At 40.9% G+C, this 21,628-nt stretch overlaps 1 protein-coding gene and 1 long non-coding RNA gene across 3 annotated transcripts in view; one reads left to right on the top strand and one right to left on the bottom strand.

Moving 5' to 3' along the window:
• Positions 1–9,465, bottom strand: part of abhd5a (abhydrolase domain containing 5a) — a 15,330-nt gene extending 5,865 nt beyond the window's left edge. The window contains exons 1-4 of the mRNA XM_061882563.1: positions 9,307–9,465; positions 6,391–6,473; positions 5,925–6,324; positions 3,374–3,525 (exon numbers count right to left, since the gene is read on the bottom strand). Of these exons, the coding sequence (XP_061738547.1) occupies positions 3,374–3,525; positions 5,925–6,324; positions 6,391–6,473; positions 9,307–9,344 (673 nt within the window). The 5' untranslated portion in view covers positions 9,345–9,465. The remainder of the gene's footprint in view (positions 1–3,373; positions 3,526–5,924; positions 6,325–6,390; positions 6,474–9,306) is intronic.
• The window catches only part of LOC133540077 (uncharacterized), a 40,064-nt gene continuing 27,638 nt past the window's right edge, over positions 9,203–21,628 (top strand). For both annotated transcript variants that reach the window (XR_009803542.1, XR_009803543.1), the window contains exons 1-2: positions 9,203–9,775; positions 17,406–17,461. This is a non-coding gene — a long non-coding RNA (uncharacterized LOC133540077). The remainder of the gene's footprint in view (positions 9,776–17,405; positions 17,462–21,628) is intronic.

The raw sequence follows: 21,628 nt of genomic DNA on the forward strand, positions 1-21,628 counted from the left end.
CTCACTAATTCATATACTGTATTTCCTTGAATTGCCGCCGGGTATATAGTATGCGCCTGCCTAGAGTTACTGCCGGGTCAAACTGGTTTTGAAAAATAATTAGCGTATGCTTAGCATTACCGCCAGTTTAGGATTAACGCCGGGTCAAACTCGTTTCGCAAAATATTATTTTTATGAGCGCATGTCTAGAATTTCCGCAGGGTCAAACTCGTCACGTCACGAGTGACACTTCCCCTGTCATCATTTTCAGAATGGAGGAGGCTGATTTCAATCATTTGAAATTGCATAAAGGGAAGAAGATTAAGAGCAATTCAGTAGGATTGAAGGTCCAAGCTATTGAATATGCTAAAAAGAACAGTAAGCAGCTATGTTTTATTAATATACCGTAGCTGCGTGTGTCAAATATGACTCCCGCCTCCTGGTGGTAGAGGGCGCTAGTGATCCTTCTTGCGACAACTCGGCTGCAGAAGAAGTGACAACAAGCAGCAAGAAGGAGCAGCGATTGTTTATTTTTTCCTCTCGCTTGCACTTTTAACATGGAGGATTACATATCTAAAATAAAACTGTTTTCTAAACTGGACTTTCAATCGAAGCAGGAGGTAATAAAGGAAGATCTCCATCGAGACAGAGAGGCTTTTAAAACTGAAGAAAGATAAGGAAGCCTTCTATAAACAAGTTATCGATGCTTTTGGTCAGAAGGAGCTGCGCATGGACTTCATTTATAAGTAAAGGTAAGACCATAATAACGTTTTTTTTATTAAATGTGCTTTTCATGATGGTATCCTTACATCACAATCACATTTATAAGCGCAGGCCTAAATTTACCGTATGCCTTTGGTAAGCGCCGGAGTGAGAAGAGGTTTTAAAATAATTAGCGCCCCAGCGGCAATTCAAGGAAATACGGTATGTCATCAAATAAATCATACAAATATTTCAAAAGTGAAATATTCAATTGGGGTAATGTGTATTTGATCCACCTTATGATTGAGCTACAAAAATATTAAAAGACCACAGAACTCTTCCAAAAAAGACAATATTACTTTCATTTGTTAACACATCTTTCATAGTAATGTCTGTGGCTGTAGGCAACCTCCTGGCATAGTTAAAAAAGAACTCCACAAGATGGCAGTAGCTGCACGTGAAGCATCCAGCGGTTTTATCTGCCAGGTCTTTGTGGTCCAAGAGTTAGGTTTTATCTTTCTGCTTTCTCATGCACTCCAAACCATTATTACAATCCTAAAAACTAACTTGTTCTTTTAAAATGTTATAATTTATTCCTTTTTTAACCTTGTTTTATGCAGCCATTTGGACAAATAGTCTGTTTGTGTTCTGAATCAGGACTCTTTATTTATTCCAATTCTAAATCGATAAATAATTTCCAAAATCGATTTACCGTATTTCCTTGAATTAGCGCCGGAGCAGTAATTAATTTAAAACCTCTTCCCACTCCGGCGCTTACCAAAGGCATGCGGCAAATTTAGCCCTGCGCTTATAAATTTAAGTGTGATGTAAGGATACCATCATGAAAAGCACATTTAATAAAAAAAACGTTATGTAGCATAAAAAATGCAGATGGCCTTAAAACGCCACAACACTCAGTCACCGTGTGTAAGTACCCAAAATAAAGACTTGACATAAATATAAATTCAATCGGATCAGAAACATTGGAGTAAATGGGATTAAAACCTGATGCTAACAGCCCATAGAAAATACATGGGTACGGCTAGTAGCTACTATTAGCAAACAAATTCACTTACCAACTCGGCTTAATATCCTAACATCGCCACACTCTCTCATCGCAACTCGGCCCTGATGGTCGGCACCTATAAGTTTACAATCAGTTGTAAAATGTTGGACGGTTGTTTTTACGATGTGCAGGCAAACGACAACTTTAAAACATACCGGCTTCAGATGTCCACAGGCTTACCCACAGCACCTGGCAGCCATCTTGGAACGCTGGATTATATAGAGCGCCATAGGCTGCAGCGGGTCATGTGAGCGCGTGTGTCATGCTCGCGAGATTAAACGTGGAAACGGCGCAGCTAATATGAGGGGATCCCATGAGAGGACGTGACGAGTTTGACCCGGTGGAAATTCTAGACATGCGCTAATAAAAATATTAGTTAATCCTGAGCCGGCGGTAGTGCTAAGCATGCGCTAATTATTTTAGCGAAACGAGTAATTCCAGGCAGGCGCATACTATATACCCGGCGGCAATTCAAGGAAATACGGTATGTGTAAATGAGGCTAACAGAAGTGAGCCAAAAAGATTCTGCATTGCTGTTGGCAACAACACCAAAACAAGTGGAGTCACATCTCTTGTTGATTGACAACAATCTAATTATATTTTCCCCAGACATTCATACAATAGTGCAACAAGTGCCTGCTGGCGTCTTGTCCAGGGTGTACCCTGCCTTCCGCCCGATTGTAGCTGTGATAGGCGACAGCGCCCCCCGCCACCCCCAAAAGGGAATAAGCGGTAGGAAATGGATGGATGGATGGGTGCCTGCTCCTTAGAAAGGCACCATTCAATAGCGGCGGCATAGCTCGGTTGGTAGAGTGGCCGTGCCAGCAACTTGAGGGTTGCAGGTTCGATTCCCGCTTGTGCCATCCTAGTTACTGCCGTTGTGTCCTTGGGCAAGACACTTTACCCACCTGCTCCCAGTGCAACCCACACTGGTTTAAATGTAACCTAGATATTGGGTGTCACTATGTAAAGCGCTTTGAGTCACTAGAGAAAAGCGCTATATAAATACAATTCACTCCACTTCAATTGTACAACATAAAGAAATCCGGGTTGAAATGACAAAATGGATTTTTTCCCACTAAGTAATCCTAAAAGTTGACTTACAGTTATGAACCATGAAGGTAAACAAACGCATGTTGTCAAGTTTTTTGGGCTCTAAGGTATTTTCTTTCAAATATTTTTTCATCAGTCCTGTGGCTTTACATTTGAAGTGAATTATATTTATATAGCACTTTTTCTCTAGTGACTCAAAGCGCATTTTACATAGTGAAACCCAATATCTAAGTTACATTTAAACCAGTGTGGGTGGCACTGGGAGCAGGTGGGTAACGTGTCTTGCCCAAGGACACAACGGCAGTGACTAGGATGGCGGAAGCGGGAATCGAACCTGCAACCCTCAAGTTGCTGGCACAGCCGCTCTACCAACCGAGCTATGCCGCTGAGGTCGCCGCTAATAATGCCAGGTCTCTGCCTGGCAGCACAAGCAGCTTCGGACTGCTTTCATAGATCTTCTCCTCTTTATTATTATTATTATTGGCTCTTTTATCAGTGTGATGTCATGAGTGCCATTATCGGGCGATAATATTGTGCATCCCTAGTAAACGTATAAAAATATATGTTACTAACCTAAAGGCCCAGCCAGTCTGAGGCCAGCCAGCGGGTTGAAGGGGCTCATCACAGCCCCCATGGCTCGGATCCACACTGGGATGGAATTATGGTGGGGGTTGTCAGGGCGGGCAGGGAACCCCCACGGCTCCACCAGGAGCAGATGTTTTACCCTACACACACACACACAATTCTCAATGTACATACTAAAAGTCAAGGTACAGTTTAGAAAATGCCGACACAGCAGAAAAGTGTATAATACAAAACATGCTGAGATTGTTATTGAGTGAAATGGACGGGCCTTCTTCTTCTTCTTTTTTTTTTTTAATATATGACATCATTTAAAACTTTTTTTCTCATAATTATCTCTTCCGTCATTTTCTTTTCATGTAAATCCCTTAAATTAAAAACCATGCACTCAGGAATGCACTCAGGAAGCTCAAACCTCGACAAAATAGATGAGGTTTTTTCTGGTGTTTTTGCCTGAACACAACTTAAGAATCATGAAACCCAAGTTGACAAATTTTGTTTTTAGACATATACGGTCTCTTTTGGACTATAGCGAGAAACTAAACAAAAGCCACTCCCATCTTATTTTTGGACAAGGTTAATCATGTGTGGTGCAGGACAGATATATAAACAGTATGATGTTGACACACACATACTGTTTATGTATTGGATACAGGACAGAAGTGCAATTCCTGTTTGGGTTTTTTCGCTTTTGCAAATGGAAAATAAATACATAATTTACGTAATAATATATAAAATCTGACTCCTGTGGTGGATTATATCAATTTAATAAAGTATATACTGTTATGTAATACCGTATTTCCTTGAATTGCCAACCGGGTATATAGTATTTGCCTGCCTAGAATTACGGTATTTCTGTTCCCAACAGAACAGCTACAAGTGTGCACTGTTTTGCACAACAATAGAGCGGATGGTGATGCTTTTCTCTGGTTTAGGAGGTACTTGTACAACAAAATATATACAAATATTGGTGTTACTGATTATACTAAGCCTGAGAGAGCATCAGGACTGCAGGGACAGATTATATATATTTTTAAAAAGGTTAAAGACTAATCTTTTAATCAGGCTTTTTACTGCTCACGGTACACTTATCTTAGGTTTTTTATATTTAATGGGTTATTTTCTATTTGATTTATTTATTGCTATTACCACTACTTTTACTGCGATGAGGTGGCGACTTGTCCAGGGTGTACGCCGTCTTCTGCCCGATTGTAGCTGAGATAGGCACCAGCGACCCCAAAGGGAATAAGCTGTAGAAAATGGATGGATTGCTACTTTTAGTCTCTCAATGTTGTTGTTATCAATGTATTTATATATTATATATTTCTTCTCACTTTTATTCTATTATATCCATCCATCTTCTTCCGCTTATCCGAGGTCGGGTCGCGGGGGCAACAGCCTAAGCAGGGAAACCCAGACTTCCCTCTCCCCAGCCACTTTGTCTAGCTCTTCCCGGGGGATCCCGAGGCATTCCCAGGCCAGCCGGGAGACATAGTCTTCCCAACGTGTCCTGGGTCTTTCCCCTGGCCTCCTACCGGTTGGACGTGCCCTAAACACCTCCCTAGGGAGGCGTTCGGGTGGCATCCTGACCAGATGCCCGAACCACCTCATCTGGCTCCTCTCCATGTGAAGGAGCAGTGGCTTTACTTTGAGTTCCTCCCGGATGACAGAGCTTCTCACCCTATCTCTAAGGGAGAGACCCGCCACCCGGCGGAGGAAACTCATTTCGGCCGCTTGTACCCGTGATCTTATCCTTTCGGTCGTGACCCAAAGCTCATGACCATAGGTGAGGATGGGAACGTAGATCGACCGGTAAATTGAGAGCTTTGCCTTCCGGCTCAGCTCCTTCTTCACCACAACGGATCGGTACAACGTCCGCATTACTGAAGACGCCGCACCGATCCGCCTGTCGATCTCACCATCCACTCTTCCCTCACTCGTGAACAAGACTCCTAGGTACTTGAACTCCTCCACTTGGGGCAGGGTCTCCTCCCCAACCCGGAGATGGCATTCCACCCTTTTCCGGGCGAGAACCATGGACTCGGACTTGGAGGTGCTGATTCTCATTCCGGTCGCTTCACACTCGGCTGCGAACCGATCCAGCGAGAGCTGAAGATCCCGGGTCAGATGAAGCCATCAGGACCACATCATCTGCAAAAAGCAGAGACCTAATCCTGCGGTCACCAAACCGGAACCCCTCAACACCTTCACTGCGCCTAGAAATTCTGTCCATAAAAGTTATGAACAGAATCGGTGACGAAGGGCAGCCTTGGCGGAGTCCAACCCTCACTGGAAATGTGTCCGACTTACTGCCGGCTCTGGTCCGTACAATTCTATTATATATTCCATGCTATTTTTTTTAGATGGCGTTAGTTATTCTCCAGGTGGTGTTTTTACTCAGTGCAATGCCGTGTTTTATTATTGTCAATAGTGCTGTGTTTTCTTTCTTTTTTTGTGTAAAGACTTTGTGTTGCCACTTGCCTGTGTATTAAAAGTGTTTGATTTGATTGATTTTTGAAAAGAAGGGAATTTTAAGACGCACCTCTGGGGGTGTCTGAGTGTGTAGGCGGCAGACAAATATCCTCCGAGGTTGTGTCCCAGCAGCACCATTTCCTCCAGGCCCAGCTTCTCCCTCCACTCCTCCAGGGCTTCCACAAATTGGTCCTCGGCCCCCTCGGGGTCGGTGCTGAACATAGGGCGGCTGCTTTGGCCAAAGCCCAGCAGGTCCAGAGCGTAAACCGGGCCGCTGCTGGAGAGAGAGTCCAGGTTTTGGGCCCAGAGGGCAACGCCGCCGCCAAAGCCGTGCAGCAAAACCAGAGGAGGTCTCGACGGGGCTTGGAGCTGCGGGACGGATGGATGGCCGTGGTTGGAAAAGGCTATGGTCCACAGGTAGTTTTCGTTGGAGATGTGGACGTGCTGTCTGGAAAAAGGCTGCTTTACACCTGTGACGCAAAGAGATACATGGCATGTTTCTGGCAATGACTTTGAGTACTTTGGCAGCTTCCTACTTTTCAGCATTTTCTCTTCTGCATCTTTAAGCTGAGAGGGGGAAGTAGGGCACCAAGATGGAAGCCAACTCAGTAGCCAGGAGCTGCAAAACAGCAGAGAGAACACACACACGCAACATTTAACAGGACAAATATTGAACTTTGACCATGACATTTTTGTTATCAGTGCTGACAGGCCTGCTTCATCTTATCCTTTCAACTTTGGAAACAGAAAGACAAACTTCACAAACTATACTCTCACAACTGAAGGTGTTTAGGTCAGTGTTTGTTTTACTAGCTGAATTTTACTTTCATGAATGGAAATTGAAAAACCAAAAAAAAAAACACACGATTGGTTCAATTGAATTTCATTTAAAAGTGCAAAAAATAAAACAAAAATACTAAGCGTTGTACTTTACTTTTTCTTTAGAAGGTTTGATCTTAATTTCATATAACAATTTAAACGGAAAAGGACAAATAGACCAACACGGATGTTTAATTTTCTAAGTAAAGGCGGGGATAATTACTACGGCAGTGGTTCTCAAATGGGGGTACTTGAAGGTATGCCAAGGGGTATGTGAGATTTTTCACAAAATATTCTAAAAATAGCAACAATTCAAAAATCCTTTATAAATATATTTATTGAATAATACTTCAACAAAATATGAATGTAAATTCATAAACTGTGAAAAGAAATGCAACAATGCGATTTAGTGTGACAGCTACATTTTTTGTGGACATGTTCATTAATATTGATGTTAAAGATTTCTTTTTTTGTGAAGAAATGTTTAGAATTAAGTTGATGAATCCAAATGGATCTCTATTACAATCCCCAAAGAGGGCACTTTAAGGTGATAATTACTTCTATGTGTAGAAATCTTTATTTGTAATTGAATCACTTGTTTATTTTTCAACAAGTTTTCAGTTACTTTATCTCTTTTTCCAAATAGTTCAAGAAAAACCGCTGCAAATGAGCAATATTTTGCACTGTTATACAATTTAATAAATTACAAACTGATGACATAGTGTTGTATTTTACTTCTTTATCTCTTTTTTTCAACTAAAATATTTTGCTCTGATTAGGGGGTAATTGGCTTCACGGTGTTAATGTTAGTGTGTCTGCCTCAAACACGAAGGTCCTGAGAAGTCCTGGGTTCAATCCCGGGTTCGGGATCTTTCTGTGTGGAGTTTGCATGTTCTCCCCGTGACTGTGTGGGTTCCCTCCGGGTACTCCGGCTTCCTCCCACCTCCAAAGACATGCACCTGGGGATAGGTTGATTGGCAACACTAAATGGTCCCTAGTGTGTAAATGTGAGTGTGAATGTTGTCTGTCTATCTGTGTTGGCCCTCCGATGATTGTCCAGGATGTACGCCGCCTTCCGCCCGATTGTAGCTGATATAGGCGCCAGTGCCCCCCGCGACCCCAAAGGGAATAAGCGGTAAAAAATGGATGGATGGATGGATTTCATAACAATATAAATCCCCAGTAAACGGAAAAGGACAAATAGACAAACACAGATGTTTAATTTTTCCAAGTAAAGGCCTCTGACTCTAACTAAAATGTCTTACACAATTATTATTTTTTGGGACATGACAAAAAGAACAGAAAACTCTAGGCACATAACCAAAACTGAAAAACAGACCAAACTTTAAAGATGTGATTTTTAGTTTTACACTGTATGAACAGCGGTATAGCTCGGTTGGTAGAGCGGCTGTGCCAGCAACTTGAGGGTTGCAGGTTCGATTCCCCGCTTCCGCCATCCTAGTCACTGCCGTTGTGTCCTTGGGCAAGACACTATACCCATGTGCTCCCAGTGCCACCCACACTGGTTTAAATGTATTGGGTTTCACTATGTAAAGCGCTATATAAATATATATATATATAAATTGAACAAAAATTTGAAAAGGAATTCTACCTTTGCAACCTCATTATTCTATTGGCTGAGTTTTATATTCATAAATGTAAATTTCTCAATACCCGACCTGTCTTTTGTGCCTTTAAAAAAGATTTTTAACTTTACTTTAAAACGCTCTCTACCTCTAACAACAAAAATATATGTGAAAACAATGATGCTGTGTTCCAAATTTAAGTTGTTTAATGAATCTGAATGACCCTAGTTTATTACATATATATATATTTGTTTTTTGTACTCTATTTTTGTTAGTTTGAATATACAACCCCCAGGCGCTGTTTTGTACTGTTTTTATCATGTTTTGTAATGTTTTATACTGTTGTTGAACTATTTTGTTTATTGTTTCCCATCTGTTTGTTATTGTTGAAATTTATATTTAAAAAAAAAATGGACCAAACCGGAAGTAGCAATTTTTAAAGCCAGACCGCGGACGAGCCTGTAAGAAAATAAAAATGTATGGTTAAATAATGTTTGGTGCGTGATCAAATCAGTCTTTGCCTACAATTTGGTGTGATGTGTGCACATAGATTTATATTGTTGACAGTCCTCCTTTTGACATGTTTTAAATAAATTCTGTGTGGGGGTCCGAGGACATTTTAGTCAGGCACAATGGTACCCGATTGTTATGATATACCGTTCTTCACTTTCTGCTTACTAGGAATATAGATACTTGTTAAATGAAACGGGATTCAAACAAGTTTTTTTTAGATGTTATTGCTCGTCGACACCCAAAAAAACAAAAACGTTTTGTTGATCAATTTCTTTGTTTTGCAAAATAAAAATTCGAATAAACGAGTCGTTTGGGGGGGGGGGAATGTGCATCCATAAAACGAAAGTGAAATCAACAAAACCTTGTTTCGGTAAAAGTTTTCCACGGAAGTTCGGTGCATTTCCACCAAAACACTGACGATCGGGTGGGGGGGAGCTTGGCCAGGAGCTGCCGTTTTAGCTGTGTTGACATCGTTCTGTACACTAAACCGGGTATAATAGTCGTTAAATGTTGTTATGACAAATATAGACCAACCTCTGCTCCTTGGCAGGTGGAAGAAGCCAATCCGCCATTCTTCGCGTGCTTTAGCGAGCCCTGCGAGTCCCCCGAACCCACCAGCGAACTGTCAGAAAAGTGGTGCGTTCAAGGACACTCCGTACAAAGTGTCACAATTGGGGTGAGGATCACGTCTACGTGAAATTACCAACACAGACAGGAGGATGCCACAAATCGAAACGTACTAGAAGTCCATCATATTGATGTATTGGCATAGGAATTTGAAAAACACAGTGGATTTTGTGATCGTGTTGAAAATGTTTCAGGTATGATGGCCGTGTTTTCTTAGTGTAAGTGAACACACCAGTGCTTTAGAAAAAAAAAGCTCATTTGTGCCAAACTCCCTTTAGCTAGCTGTGGTCAACGTGTTACAAATGTCAGCCAAAAATGACTTTTAAAATGTTCAAAAGTGCGACAGGAAGTGCTTTCAGCGAACCCCTAACAAAAGGTATGGCTTATTTGGGATAACTTTAGGACATATTTGACATCATTTGCTCTGAAAACAACACAAAGTAATCAAAGTCAAGTGTCTTCTTCTGGCGTTTAACTACTAAAATGAGATTGTCTTATTCAAACGGGGATAGCAGGTCCATTCTATGTCATACTTGATCATTTCGCCATATTGCCATATTTTGGCTGAAAGGATTTAGTAGAGAACATCGACGATAAATTTCGCAACTTTTGGTGCTGATAGAAAAGCCTTGCCTTTACCGGAAGTAGCAGACGATGTGCAAGTGACATCACGGGTGGTGGAGCTCCTCACATCTGAACATTGTTTACAATCACGGCCACCAGCTGCGAGAGGGATTCGGACCGAGAAAGCGACGATTTCCCCATTAATTTGAGCGAGGATGAACAATTTGTGGATGAGGAAAGTGAAGGACTAGAAAAAAAAAAAAAACTTAGACCGATTCAGATATTAGACACATTTACTAGGATAATTCTTGAAAATCCCTTTTCTGCTTATTGCGTTGCTAGTGTTTTAGTGAGATTATATGGTCGTACCTGTACAACCTGAAGGTCGGAGGGGTGTGGCGACCGGCAGTGTCTCCGAGGGAAGCCACGTTACTCGACGGGGCGAAGGCAACCGATGCTTCCTTCACGTTGGAAGCATCCGACGGTCGGGGGCGGCCGGTGGGAGGAGGCAAGAGAGTCCGCAGCCGCCTCGTTGACAGGTGCAGGTGGAACGACGCAAGTTCTCCGCTCATGTCTACGGTAAGAGCCGACTTATTGCCACCATTTTCTCACCGAAACCTGCCGGTTGACATGTGGTCGGGAACCATGTTCGCTTGACCGCTCTGTTCCATAGTAAAGCTTCACCGTCATCTTTCGGGAATGTAAACAAGGAAACACCGGCTGTTTTTGTGTTGCTAAAGGCGGCCGCAATACACCGCTTCCCGCCTACATCTTTCTTCTTTGACGTCTCCATTATTAATTGAACAAATTGCAAAAGATTCAGCTACACAGATGTCCAGAATACTGTGTAATTATGCGATTAAAGCAGACAACTTATAGCTGGGATCGGTGCTGGATCAAAATGTCCGCTACAACCTGTGACGTCACGCGCACGCGTCATCATACTGCGACGTTTTCAACCGGTTACTTCGCGCGAAATTTAAAATTGCAATTTAGTAAACTAACTTTGGCATGTGTTGCAATGTTAAGATTTCATCATTGATATATAAACTATCAGACAGCGTGGTCGGTAGTAGTGGCTTTCAGTAGGCCTTAGGCACCTATCACAGTAGGCCTTATTTTACGCTTCATAATGCGCCACGCATTTTTGATGGGAGACAGGTCTGGACTGCAGGCGGGCCAGGAAAGTACCCGCACTCTTTTTTTACAAAGCCACGCCGTTATAACACTTGTCTTGCTCAAATAAGCAGGGGCGTCCATGATAACGTTGCTTGGATCACAACATATGTTGTTCCAAAACCTGCATGGACCTTTCAGCATTAATGGTGCCTTCACAGATGTGTAAGTTACCCATGCCTTGGGCACTAATACACCCCCATACCATCACAGATGCTGGCTTTTGAACTTTGCGCCTATAACAGTCTGGATGGTTATTTACCTCTTTGTTCTGGAGGACACCACGTCCTCTGTTTCCAAAAACAATTTGAAATGTGGGCTCATCAGACCACAGAACACCTTTCCAATTTGCATCAGTCCACCTTAGGTGAGCTCGGGCCCAGCCAAGCCGGCGGAGTTTCAGGATATTGTTGATAAATGGGTTTGGCTTTGCATAGTAGAGTTTTAACTTGCACTTACAGATGTAGCGACCAACTTTAGTTCATGACAGTGGTTTTATGAAGTGTTTCTGAGCCCATGTGGTGATATCCTTCACACACTGATGTCGGTTTTTGATGCAGTACCGCATGAGGGATCAAAAGTTTGTAATATCATCGCTTACTTGCAGTGATTTCTCCAGATTTTCTGAACTTTTTGATGATTTTATGCACCGTAGATGGTAAAATCCCTAAATTATTTGCAATAGCTCGTTGAGAAATGTTGTTCTACAATTTGCTTACGTGTTGATGCCGTGACATGTGTGCCCATTTTTTCTGGCTCTCAACACAGGCGGACGCTTTTCCTTTCCTCTCCCCTTATCTCTCTTGGTTTTCCTTCTTTTGTTTTGTCTCCTCTTAACTTTTTTGGAGTCTTTTTTGCACTGCCCTCCAAAATCTAAACAGTTACAATGATCAACTTTCTTCTCAAAGAATCTGACAGGATTTTATTGACTCCAAGCTCGGGTTCGTGGGTACCTGCCTGTCCTGACAAAAGGTATTTTTGCTGGACTGGCCTGGTGAGTCTTTTAGGCAAGGGTGTTGAAGTTCTCTACCTATTCGGAATCATGAATTGGAAGATGCTGGCAGCCGTTGAAGGATTCCCAAAAGCTGCCACAATAGAATATAATAGAATAGAAAGTACTTCAGATGATTGAAGGCTGGGCAGTACTCTGTGCACTCAAACATTCCTGGTTTCTAGGCTAAATCGCAAATTGGGTAACATCTTGGAGAAGCTGTCTGCTCTACTCTGTAAGGGAAAGTATGGTGAATTTGAGGACCAGAAATAGACATAGATTTAAATGTTTAAATTCGTGTTTGCTCGCTCAAACATTAAGATTCTAAATTATGATTGTTTTCCTGGCTGGAACGACGTGACAAGGTCGTTGCTTCGAGACTAGGACATCTTAGCAAAGACACCACAAATTCCTTCCCTGTTTTTCATGGACACACACCTGTTGCATGCTGACTTTTGTTGGACTGACTGGCTGTGTTATCTAGCTAAAGTTAAAGTAGCAATGATAGTCACACACACACACTGGGTGTGGTGAAATGTGTTCTCTGCATTTGACCCATCACCTTAGTTCACCCCCTGGGAGGTGAGGGGAGCAGTGGGCAGTAGCGGTGGCCGCGCCCGGGAATCATTTTTGGTGATTTAACCCCCAATTCCAAGCCTTGATGCTGAGTGCCAAGCAGGGAGGTAAAGGCTCACATTTTTATAGTCTATGGAAGGGGTCACCAACGCGGTGCCCACGGGCACCAGGTCGCCCGTAAGGACCAGATGAGTCGCCCGCTGGCCTGTTCTAAAAATAGCTCAAATAGCAGCACTTACCAGTGAGCTGGCTCTATTTTAAAATTTTTATTTATTTACTAGCAAGCTGGTCTTGCTTTGCTGGACATTTTTAATTCTAATAGAGACAAAACTCAAACAGAATTTGAAAATCCAAGAAAATATTTTAAAGACTTGGTCTTCACTTGTTTAAATAAATTCATTATTTTTTTTACTTTGCTTCTCATAACTTTCAGAAAAAATTTTTTAGAGAAAAAAATATAACCTTAAAAATTATTTTAGGATTTTTAAACACAAATACCTTTTTACCTTTTAAATTCCGTCCTCTTCTTTCCTGACAATTTAAATCAATGTTCAAGTAAATGTATTTTTTTATTGTAAAGAATAATAAATACATTTAAATTTAATTCTTCCTTTTTAGCTTCCGTTTTTTCGATGAAGAATAATTGTGAAATATTTCTTCAAACTTATTATGGTTAAAATTCAAAAAAACTATTCTGGCAAATCCAGAAAATCTGTAGAATCGAATTTAAATCTTATTTCAAAGTGTTTTGAAATTCTTTTAAAACTTTTGTTCTGGAAAATCTAGGAGAAATAATGATTTGTCTTTGTTAGAAATATAGCTTGGTCCAATTTGTTATATATTTTAACGAAGTGCAGATTGGATTTTAACCCAGTGGTCCCCAACCACCGGGCCGCAGAAGATTTTTTTTATTAATTTTTATTTAAAAAATAAATAAATAAATAAATAAATATATATATTTTTTTATTAAATCAACATGAAAACACAATATACACTTACAATTAGTGCACCAACCACAAAAACCTCCCTTTTTCATGACAGAAACGTCTCTTTTTCATGACAAAGAAAAAAAAGGACCGCTGCTATTAGTTAGCTCGGCTCCTCAAGTGCGGGCGACGACAGAATTATCTTCGGTAAGCTCCCCCTCCCGTTCTGCTCCGTGGGTGATCTTTTTATCCCACCGCTGCCTCCATGAGGTGTTCTTGTATACCGGTAAATAATACACTGGGTATTTAGAACTGGAACATGCTTTATTTCAGCCCGGTTGTTTACATAGCCAGCATAGGAGTGTTACATCCTAAAAGGTCCGTCGTGCATCCCCCGCGGTATATCTGTCCCAGCACATATCACGTCACTCATTGTCACTTCTTCTGTAGCCGAGTAGTTGCAAGAAGGACCACTAGCGCCCTCTACCACCAGGAGGCGGGAGTCATTTAATGACTCATATTTGACACACGCAGCTACGGTATATTTATAAAACACAGCTGTTTACTGTTCTTTTTAGCATACCGGTATTCAATAGCTTGGACCTTAAATCCTACTGACCCGGCGGTTATTCTAAGCATGTGCTAATTATTTTGCAAAGCGAGTTTGACCCGGCAGTAATCCAAGGCAGACGCATACTATATGCCCGGCGGCAATTCAAGGAATACGGTATGTGCCTTTTTCCTGGTCTCAAACTGAGCATCCCCCCCACAGCAGTTTAGTTTGGGACTTGCTTTTATCTCTCCTTACCTTTTTTCCCCCCTTTATTCACTGGGTGCTGCCCATCAGTGTTCTCGTTCTACCCTCTAACTGTAAGCTGGATCTTGGACAAATTTGAACTGAAAATGTCATTTCCTTTGACTTTTCATTCCATTCCGCCGTAAACGTGGAAAAACGCACCGGCACGGCGCCGCTGCCAAAAGTAGGAACAGGAAAAGTGCACACTGAATGGAAAAACTAGCCCCCCACTCCGCGGGTGGGTCTCCCGACAAGATCAAAGCCATCCGCATTTGCTGCCGGTGCGAGCAGAGTCATCACCTGTGCAAGTCAAGCCCCAAATGCCAGCACAGAACCTCCTTCTGTCCAGTTTCATCTTCATAGTATTCCACTTCAAAATGATCTGAATGTTTTCCAGGCCAAGGACCCCCAAACTGATGGAGCAAAAATCAGACAATCCAATAATATAGTTTAGTGCTGCTAATAACTAGCTGACAACTGATGCATTAATTGCTAGTTGACACATGGTGCGCTAATCGCTAGCTGATAATTGGCACGCAAATCACCTGCAGGTAATTACAGTACGAGTTATTTTAAATGCTAACATGAATACAATCAAATATTATTCATATTTTTATTTTCTAACCGCAAGATAGAGTGAGTAAGGTGTCACTGCTGCTTTTTCAACTGCACTAGTGTGTTTAATCAATGTTAATGTGTATTTTAATTTGCACAAAAATTGCATAGGGAATACAAATGAAAATTAAAGCTACAAGCAGCGATGGACGGGACCGACTTTTGCTGGTGTTTTCTGCCTTTACCCATTCAACATATCTTTACCTGCACATTACCTACCTTCCCTGCATCCTGGGGTCACACTGGTGCTTCTTTCTTTCACCCATACATGCTGGTGCTTCCTGCCATCACCCAGACAACATATCTTTACCTGCACATGACCTACCTTCTCTCTATCTTGGTGTCAAACTGGTGCCTCCTTCTTTCACTTAGTCAACATATCTTTACCCGCACAGTACCTACCCTCTCTGCATTGTGTGGTCACGCTGGTGCTTCCTGCTTTTAAGCGGCCATCTTGAGACGGCATCAGCGCAGCAGCATCAGCGTAGCAGTTCTTTGAAGGCCCGTAAAATCAAAACCGGTGCAGTCAGAAAAACTCTTTGTGCAACTTTTAATCAGAAGGGTTCAATCTCGTTCCTGTGCGAGTTTGAAGCCGACGCAATAAATACGCTCAGAGGAGATAATGTTTGAAAAAAGGTGATATTTTTTACAACATTTTTCTTTTGAAGGGGTAATTGCCAACTTCCTGTTGATTTTTCCTGAAGGATTTAAACTAATAAAATGTAGGTCTAAGTGAGACCTACATAGAGGTTTTTGTTTCATGTCTCTACGACATTCTTACCGGAAGTTACAGGCAGTTTTGTCTGTGTTTTCTTCCCAAAAGCAGTGTTGTCCGTGTTTTATTCCTAGGGGGCTTTAGAGCGCAATTTTAAGTTTTGGGGTTTTTTTTTTTTTTATTAGATCGCAATTTTCGCCAGTCCTGATGTTTTGGTGAGTTTTGAAGCATTTTAAGGGGGTCAAATTACAGCTCAAATAAGGCAGAAATCAATTTTTTTAGGAAACTTTTGTTTTGAAGGGGTGTTTGCCAACTTTCTGTTGATTTTTTTTGCTGAAGGATGTTATGAAATGTAGGTCTAAGTCAGACCTACATAGAGGTTTTTGTTTCATTTCTACGACATTCATAACGGAATTTACAAGCAGTTTTGTCTGTTTTTTCCTAGGGGGCGCTAAAGCGCAATTTTGAGTTTTGGGTTTTTTTGGTTGTTTTTTTTTAGATGGCAATTTTCGCCAGTCCTGATGTGTGTAAAATTTGGTGAGTTTTGAAGCATGTTAAGGGGGTCAAATTACAGCTCAAAGAGGCGGCGGAATAATAATAAAACCTTAGAAATACAATAGGGTCCTCCGTCCCAAAGGGACATTCGGTCCCTAAAAAAACTAAGAAAGTCTAATCAACCAAAATATTCAGTACCTTAAGTTCTAGCAGTACGTCCGCAGACCACCTGGAAGATAAAAATGAATAGTGATTAAATCCGTGCTAACTTCAGACAAAATGCAATTAACAGTGATTTTATATTTTAGTTGTTTGAAAGCCCTAAAAAACACACTAATAATACAAATCAGACATTTTGACTGCATGCTTTGAATGGGAAAATGTAGCCCCATCTGGCAGACAGATTTGAAGAATAAAACTTGGAAACAAAATATTACTTCAAAGGATGGTATAGTTTGTTAGGATGGATTTTTAAGAACAAAAAGCATTTTTAATTAGTCATTTTTTGTCAAGAGGACAAAAATGTTGTTTTTTCCATTTTAGATGAAGGACCAGAGGTTACAATTCTAATATGTTTTCAAGTGGAAACTTTTAACCAATATTCATTCAACACTGCCAACATTCATTGGCTCAGGAGAACACAGATGATGTCGAAACTGTCAACTTTCCACACTGTCTGTAGTCAAGGAAAAGTGTGTTAAAGGTTCCCACATTGTGAAGAATGTCCACTTTGTGCAATGACACACATTTGAAGGCTGACAATGGACAGGAAACATAATTGCCCATCAAGAGATTAAACCTAAGCTTATCTGCATACTCTTCCAGTTTCAGATAAAGTGGGCGAGATGAAATGAAAAGTTAATTTAATTCATTATCCTCCAGGATTTGAGTCGACATTATGATCCTATTGCTTTAGCAAGAGTGCGCTTTTGCTATCTTTTTTTTTTTTAAACATTCCCTGTCGCTCTGACTCTCAGTCAATGTTCAAAAAAGGTTTTATCTTATAGATTAAGAGAAGTGGTATCCTTGAAAACCTCTGGAGCATTATTCAGTCACAGTTCAATTCAAACACTGGGAATTATCCACAGACTTTGGTCTTAAAATACATTTTGTACGGATTGACTGATGGTTATTATTTGTACTCCTTTACAGGAAAAGGCCAACTGGAGGAGAATGATGTCTGTCCTTCTCCACAAGGTGGCATGCTTGTACGTATACTGTACAACACACACACTCACACACACACAGAGGCTATTATTCCTGAAAGCTCTCACACTCACACCACCTACTTGTGGTGGCACTTGGACTCTGGGACCACAGAGTGCTTCATTCCAGCATGTTTGCTATGCATACCACTCAGAATGACACACACTGACCTTAACTAGATGAGCAAAGGGAGTCTATAGAAGGATATAAACAGACAGCATGTGTTAGAGCTTATAAAAAAAAACAATCTCCCTGCCTAAATCCACTTAAATAGTGTCATCGAATCTTGCACAACAAACCAATGATGTGTGTTAAACCTTTGTAGAGCCTGCATTGTTGTCGAATGTCGTGTAAACATACATTGTTTGCTTATATTCCATGACGATAGTGGTATTTTTGCATATCGACATGGTACAGTAGACGAGTGGGGTGCATTTATTATGGCTGACAGCTTTTTAAAAAATTGACATATTTCAGTGTTTCCCATACTTGTGGGGGGAGGAATTATTTTAAATGTAAAAATATGTATGTGTGTATATATATATCAATCAATCAATGTTTACTTATATAGCCCTAAATCACTAGTGTCTCAAAGGGCTGCACAAACCACTACGACATCCTCGGTAGGCCCACATAAGGGCAAGGAAAACTCACACCCAGTGGGACATCGGTGACAATAATGACCCAGTGGGACGTCGGTGACAATGACGACTATGAGAACCTTGGAGAGGAGGAAAGCAATGGATGTCGAGCGGGTCTAACATGATACTGTGAAAGTTCAATCCATAATGGATCCAACACAGTCGCGAGAGTCCAGTCCAAAGCGGATCCAACACAGCAGCGAGAGTCCCGTTCACAGCGGAGCCAGCAGGAAACCATCCCAAGCGGAGGCGTATCAGCAGCGCAGAGATGTCCCCAGCCGATACACAGGCAAGCAGTACATGGCCACCGGATCGGACCGGACCCCCTCCACAAGGGAGAGTGGGAGTTAGGAGAAAAAGAACATTAGGGGTGTGGGAAAAATTTAATTCGAATACTAATCGAATCGTTTACGTTGTGCGATTCAGAATCGATTCTCATTTTTAAAAAATATTTTTTTATTTTTTTATTTATTTAATTATTATTATTATTTTTTTAAATCAATCCAACAAACCACTACACAGCAATACCATAACAATGCAGTCCAATTCCAAAACCGAACCTGACCCAGCAACACTCAGAACTGCAATAAACAGAACAATTGAGAGGAGACACAAACACAACACAGAACAAACCAAAAGTAATGAAACAAAAATGAATATTATCAACAACAGTATCAATATTAGTTATAATTTCAGCATAGCAGTGATTAAAAATCCCTCACACTGACATTATCATTAGACATTTATAAAAATAATAAAAACGAACAATAGTGTCACAGTGGCTTACACTCGCATCGCATCTCATAAGCTTGACAACACAATCTGTCCAATGTTTTCACAAAGATAAAATAAGTCATATTTTTGTTTCGTTTAATAGTTAAAACAAATTTACATTATTGCAATCAGTTGATAAAACATTGTCCTTTACAATTATAAAAGCTTTTAGTTTTTTTTAAATCTACTACTTTGCTAGCATCTCAGCACACTGGGGTAGAGCCTGCTGAAATCTATGTATTGAATGAATACAGAATCCTTTAAAATCGGAAAAATATCGTTTTTGAATCGAGAATCGAATCGGATCGAAAAAAATCGATATATTATCGAATCGTGACCCCAAGAATCGATATTGAATCGAATCGTGGGACACCCAAAGATTCACAGCCCTAATATATATATATATATATATATGTATATATATATATATAGATAGATAGATACTTGTACCGGTTCCAAAATGTATTTCGATACTGCAGATAGAGGTTAGCCGCTAGCAAGCTAGACATGTCTAAAAACAGCACTTACAGAGCAATGTTTGACTGTTATAACTTCACCTTTATTGTTAGTTTTTAAGCCAAAATGGATACATTCTCCCTCTTCTGTCTACACACTGTTTCTGCTTGTAGTTACTCCTTGCGTGTGCGTTGCCTAACATGCGCCTCTGCTCGTTTTACCCACCAATGTCACGACGTGATGACGGCACGCCGATATGCCGTTAAAAAAACAAAACACCGGTACTTTTCAAAAGCAGTAAAGTACTGTTTTTGATTCATTACCACAATGGTACTTCATTCGTACTGGTGTATATGTATAAATGTGTGTGTGTGTATGCATATATACATATTATATATGTATACATATATGTATGTGTGTGTATATATATATATATATACAATGGGAGATATATCAATATACACGATATATCGCGAGTTTGTCTCTGGGCGATATAGAAAATGACGATATCGTAATATTCGAGTATACGTTCTCACGCAGTTGCTTTTAGCTGCGGGCGTACAATTCAGGCTCTTCTCGCTCCTCCTGTCTCTCCCTCTCACAGACAGGCAGGCGCACAAACTTACACACGTCACATACTGTCACGTCATACATCACATACGTATACGCCCTTGCTCAGCAGAGAGGTAGCAGACTGGGTAACGTTAGCTGTTATGCTAATGTAGCTGTACGAGTGGTAATACGAGAGAAAGAAGGTGCGGATCTGGTAACAAATGAAGGAAGACTTAATTCCCAATAAAAACAGCAGGGGGTCCATCGTCTGGCGGTGGTTCGGCTTCAAGTGGGAATATGTCGAACAGACAACCGTAATTTGTCAAGTGTGGGGCAAAAGTGTTGCTATAAAAAGTAGCATTACTGCTAATATTTAGCATAATTTGAAAAGTCACTCGTTAGAGAATGAAGATAATTTCATAACGTCCGTAGTAACATACCACATAGTGAAGGACGAATACTATTTGATTTCCTATTATTCAACTCATTTTTATTTGACACTTAAAATGTCTCTGACAATCTTGCACATTCTGTTTTGTAAATGACATGAATGTTTGTGCCATTGCTTAATAACTTTAAAAAATACACTTTTGTTTAATTGACTTAGTTGTGATTTCCCTCTCTGCATGAAAGTTTAAAGGGGAACATTATCCCAATTTCTGAAGGGTTAAAAGCAATAAAAATCAGTACCCAGTGGCTTATTTTATTTTTCGAAGTTTTTCTCAAAATTTTACCCATCACGCAATATCCTGAAAAACGGCTTCAAAGTGCCTGATTTACACCATCGCTATATCCACCCGTCTATTGTCCTGTGACGTCACTGCTTGAAGCCACCAGAAACAAACATGGCGGATAGCACAGAAAGGTATAGCATAGTAGCTCGGATTCAGACTCGGATTTCAGCGTCGTAAGCGATTCAACAGATTACGCATGTATTGAAACGGATGGTTGGAGTGTGGAGGCAGGTACCAAAAACAAAATTAAAGAAGAAACAGAAGCTTTTGAGCCATATCATGACAGACAGCGGCACGGGAGGAAGCGCGGACGAATTTGACGATAACCTTCTAACCAACAATTGGTATGTGTTTGTTTGGCATTAAATGTTGGTGAAGGGAAAGGCTGGATGTAAATATAGCTACAAATGAGGCATAATGATGCAATATGTACATACAGCTAGCCTAAATAGCATGTTAGCATCGATTAGCTTGCAGTCATGCCGTGACCAAATATGTCTGATTAGCACACTCCACATAAGTCAATAACATCAACAAAACTCACCTTTGTGATTTCGTTGACTTTATCGTTGGAAAAGCATCTGCTTTGAGTGTCGCAGGATATCCACACATTCTTGCCATCTCTGTCGTAGCATAGCTGTCGTCAGTACAGTGTGCAGAACAAACGAGGGACTTTCGCATCTTTTGACCACTGTTGCAACTTGAATCCGTCTCTGTTGGTGTTGTTACACCCTCCGACAACACACCGACGGGGCATGATGTCTCCAAGGTACCCGAAAACAGTCGAAAAAAACGGAAAATAACAGAGCTGATTTGACTTGGTGTGTGTAATGTGTTTGAGAAAATGGCGGGTCGCTTCCCGATGTGATGTCACGGGTGAAAGGTCATTGCTCCGACCGGCAAACAATTGAAAGGCGTTTAAATCGCCAAATTCACCCTTTTAGAGTTCGGAAATCGATTAAAAAAACATATGGTCTTTTTTCTGCAACATCAAGGTATATATTGACGCTTA

This window comes from Nerophis ophidion, linkage group LG21, assembly GCF_033978795.1.
Source record: "Nerophis ophidion isolate RoL-2023_Sa linkage group LG21, RoL_Noph_v1.0, whole genome shotgun sequence".
In the NCBI taxonomy this organism is placed as follows: Eukaryota; Metazoa; Chordata; class Actinopteri; order Syngnathiformes; family Syngnathidae; genus Nerophis; species Nerophis ophidion.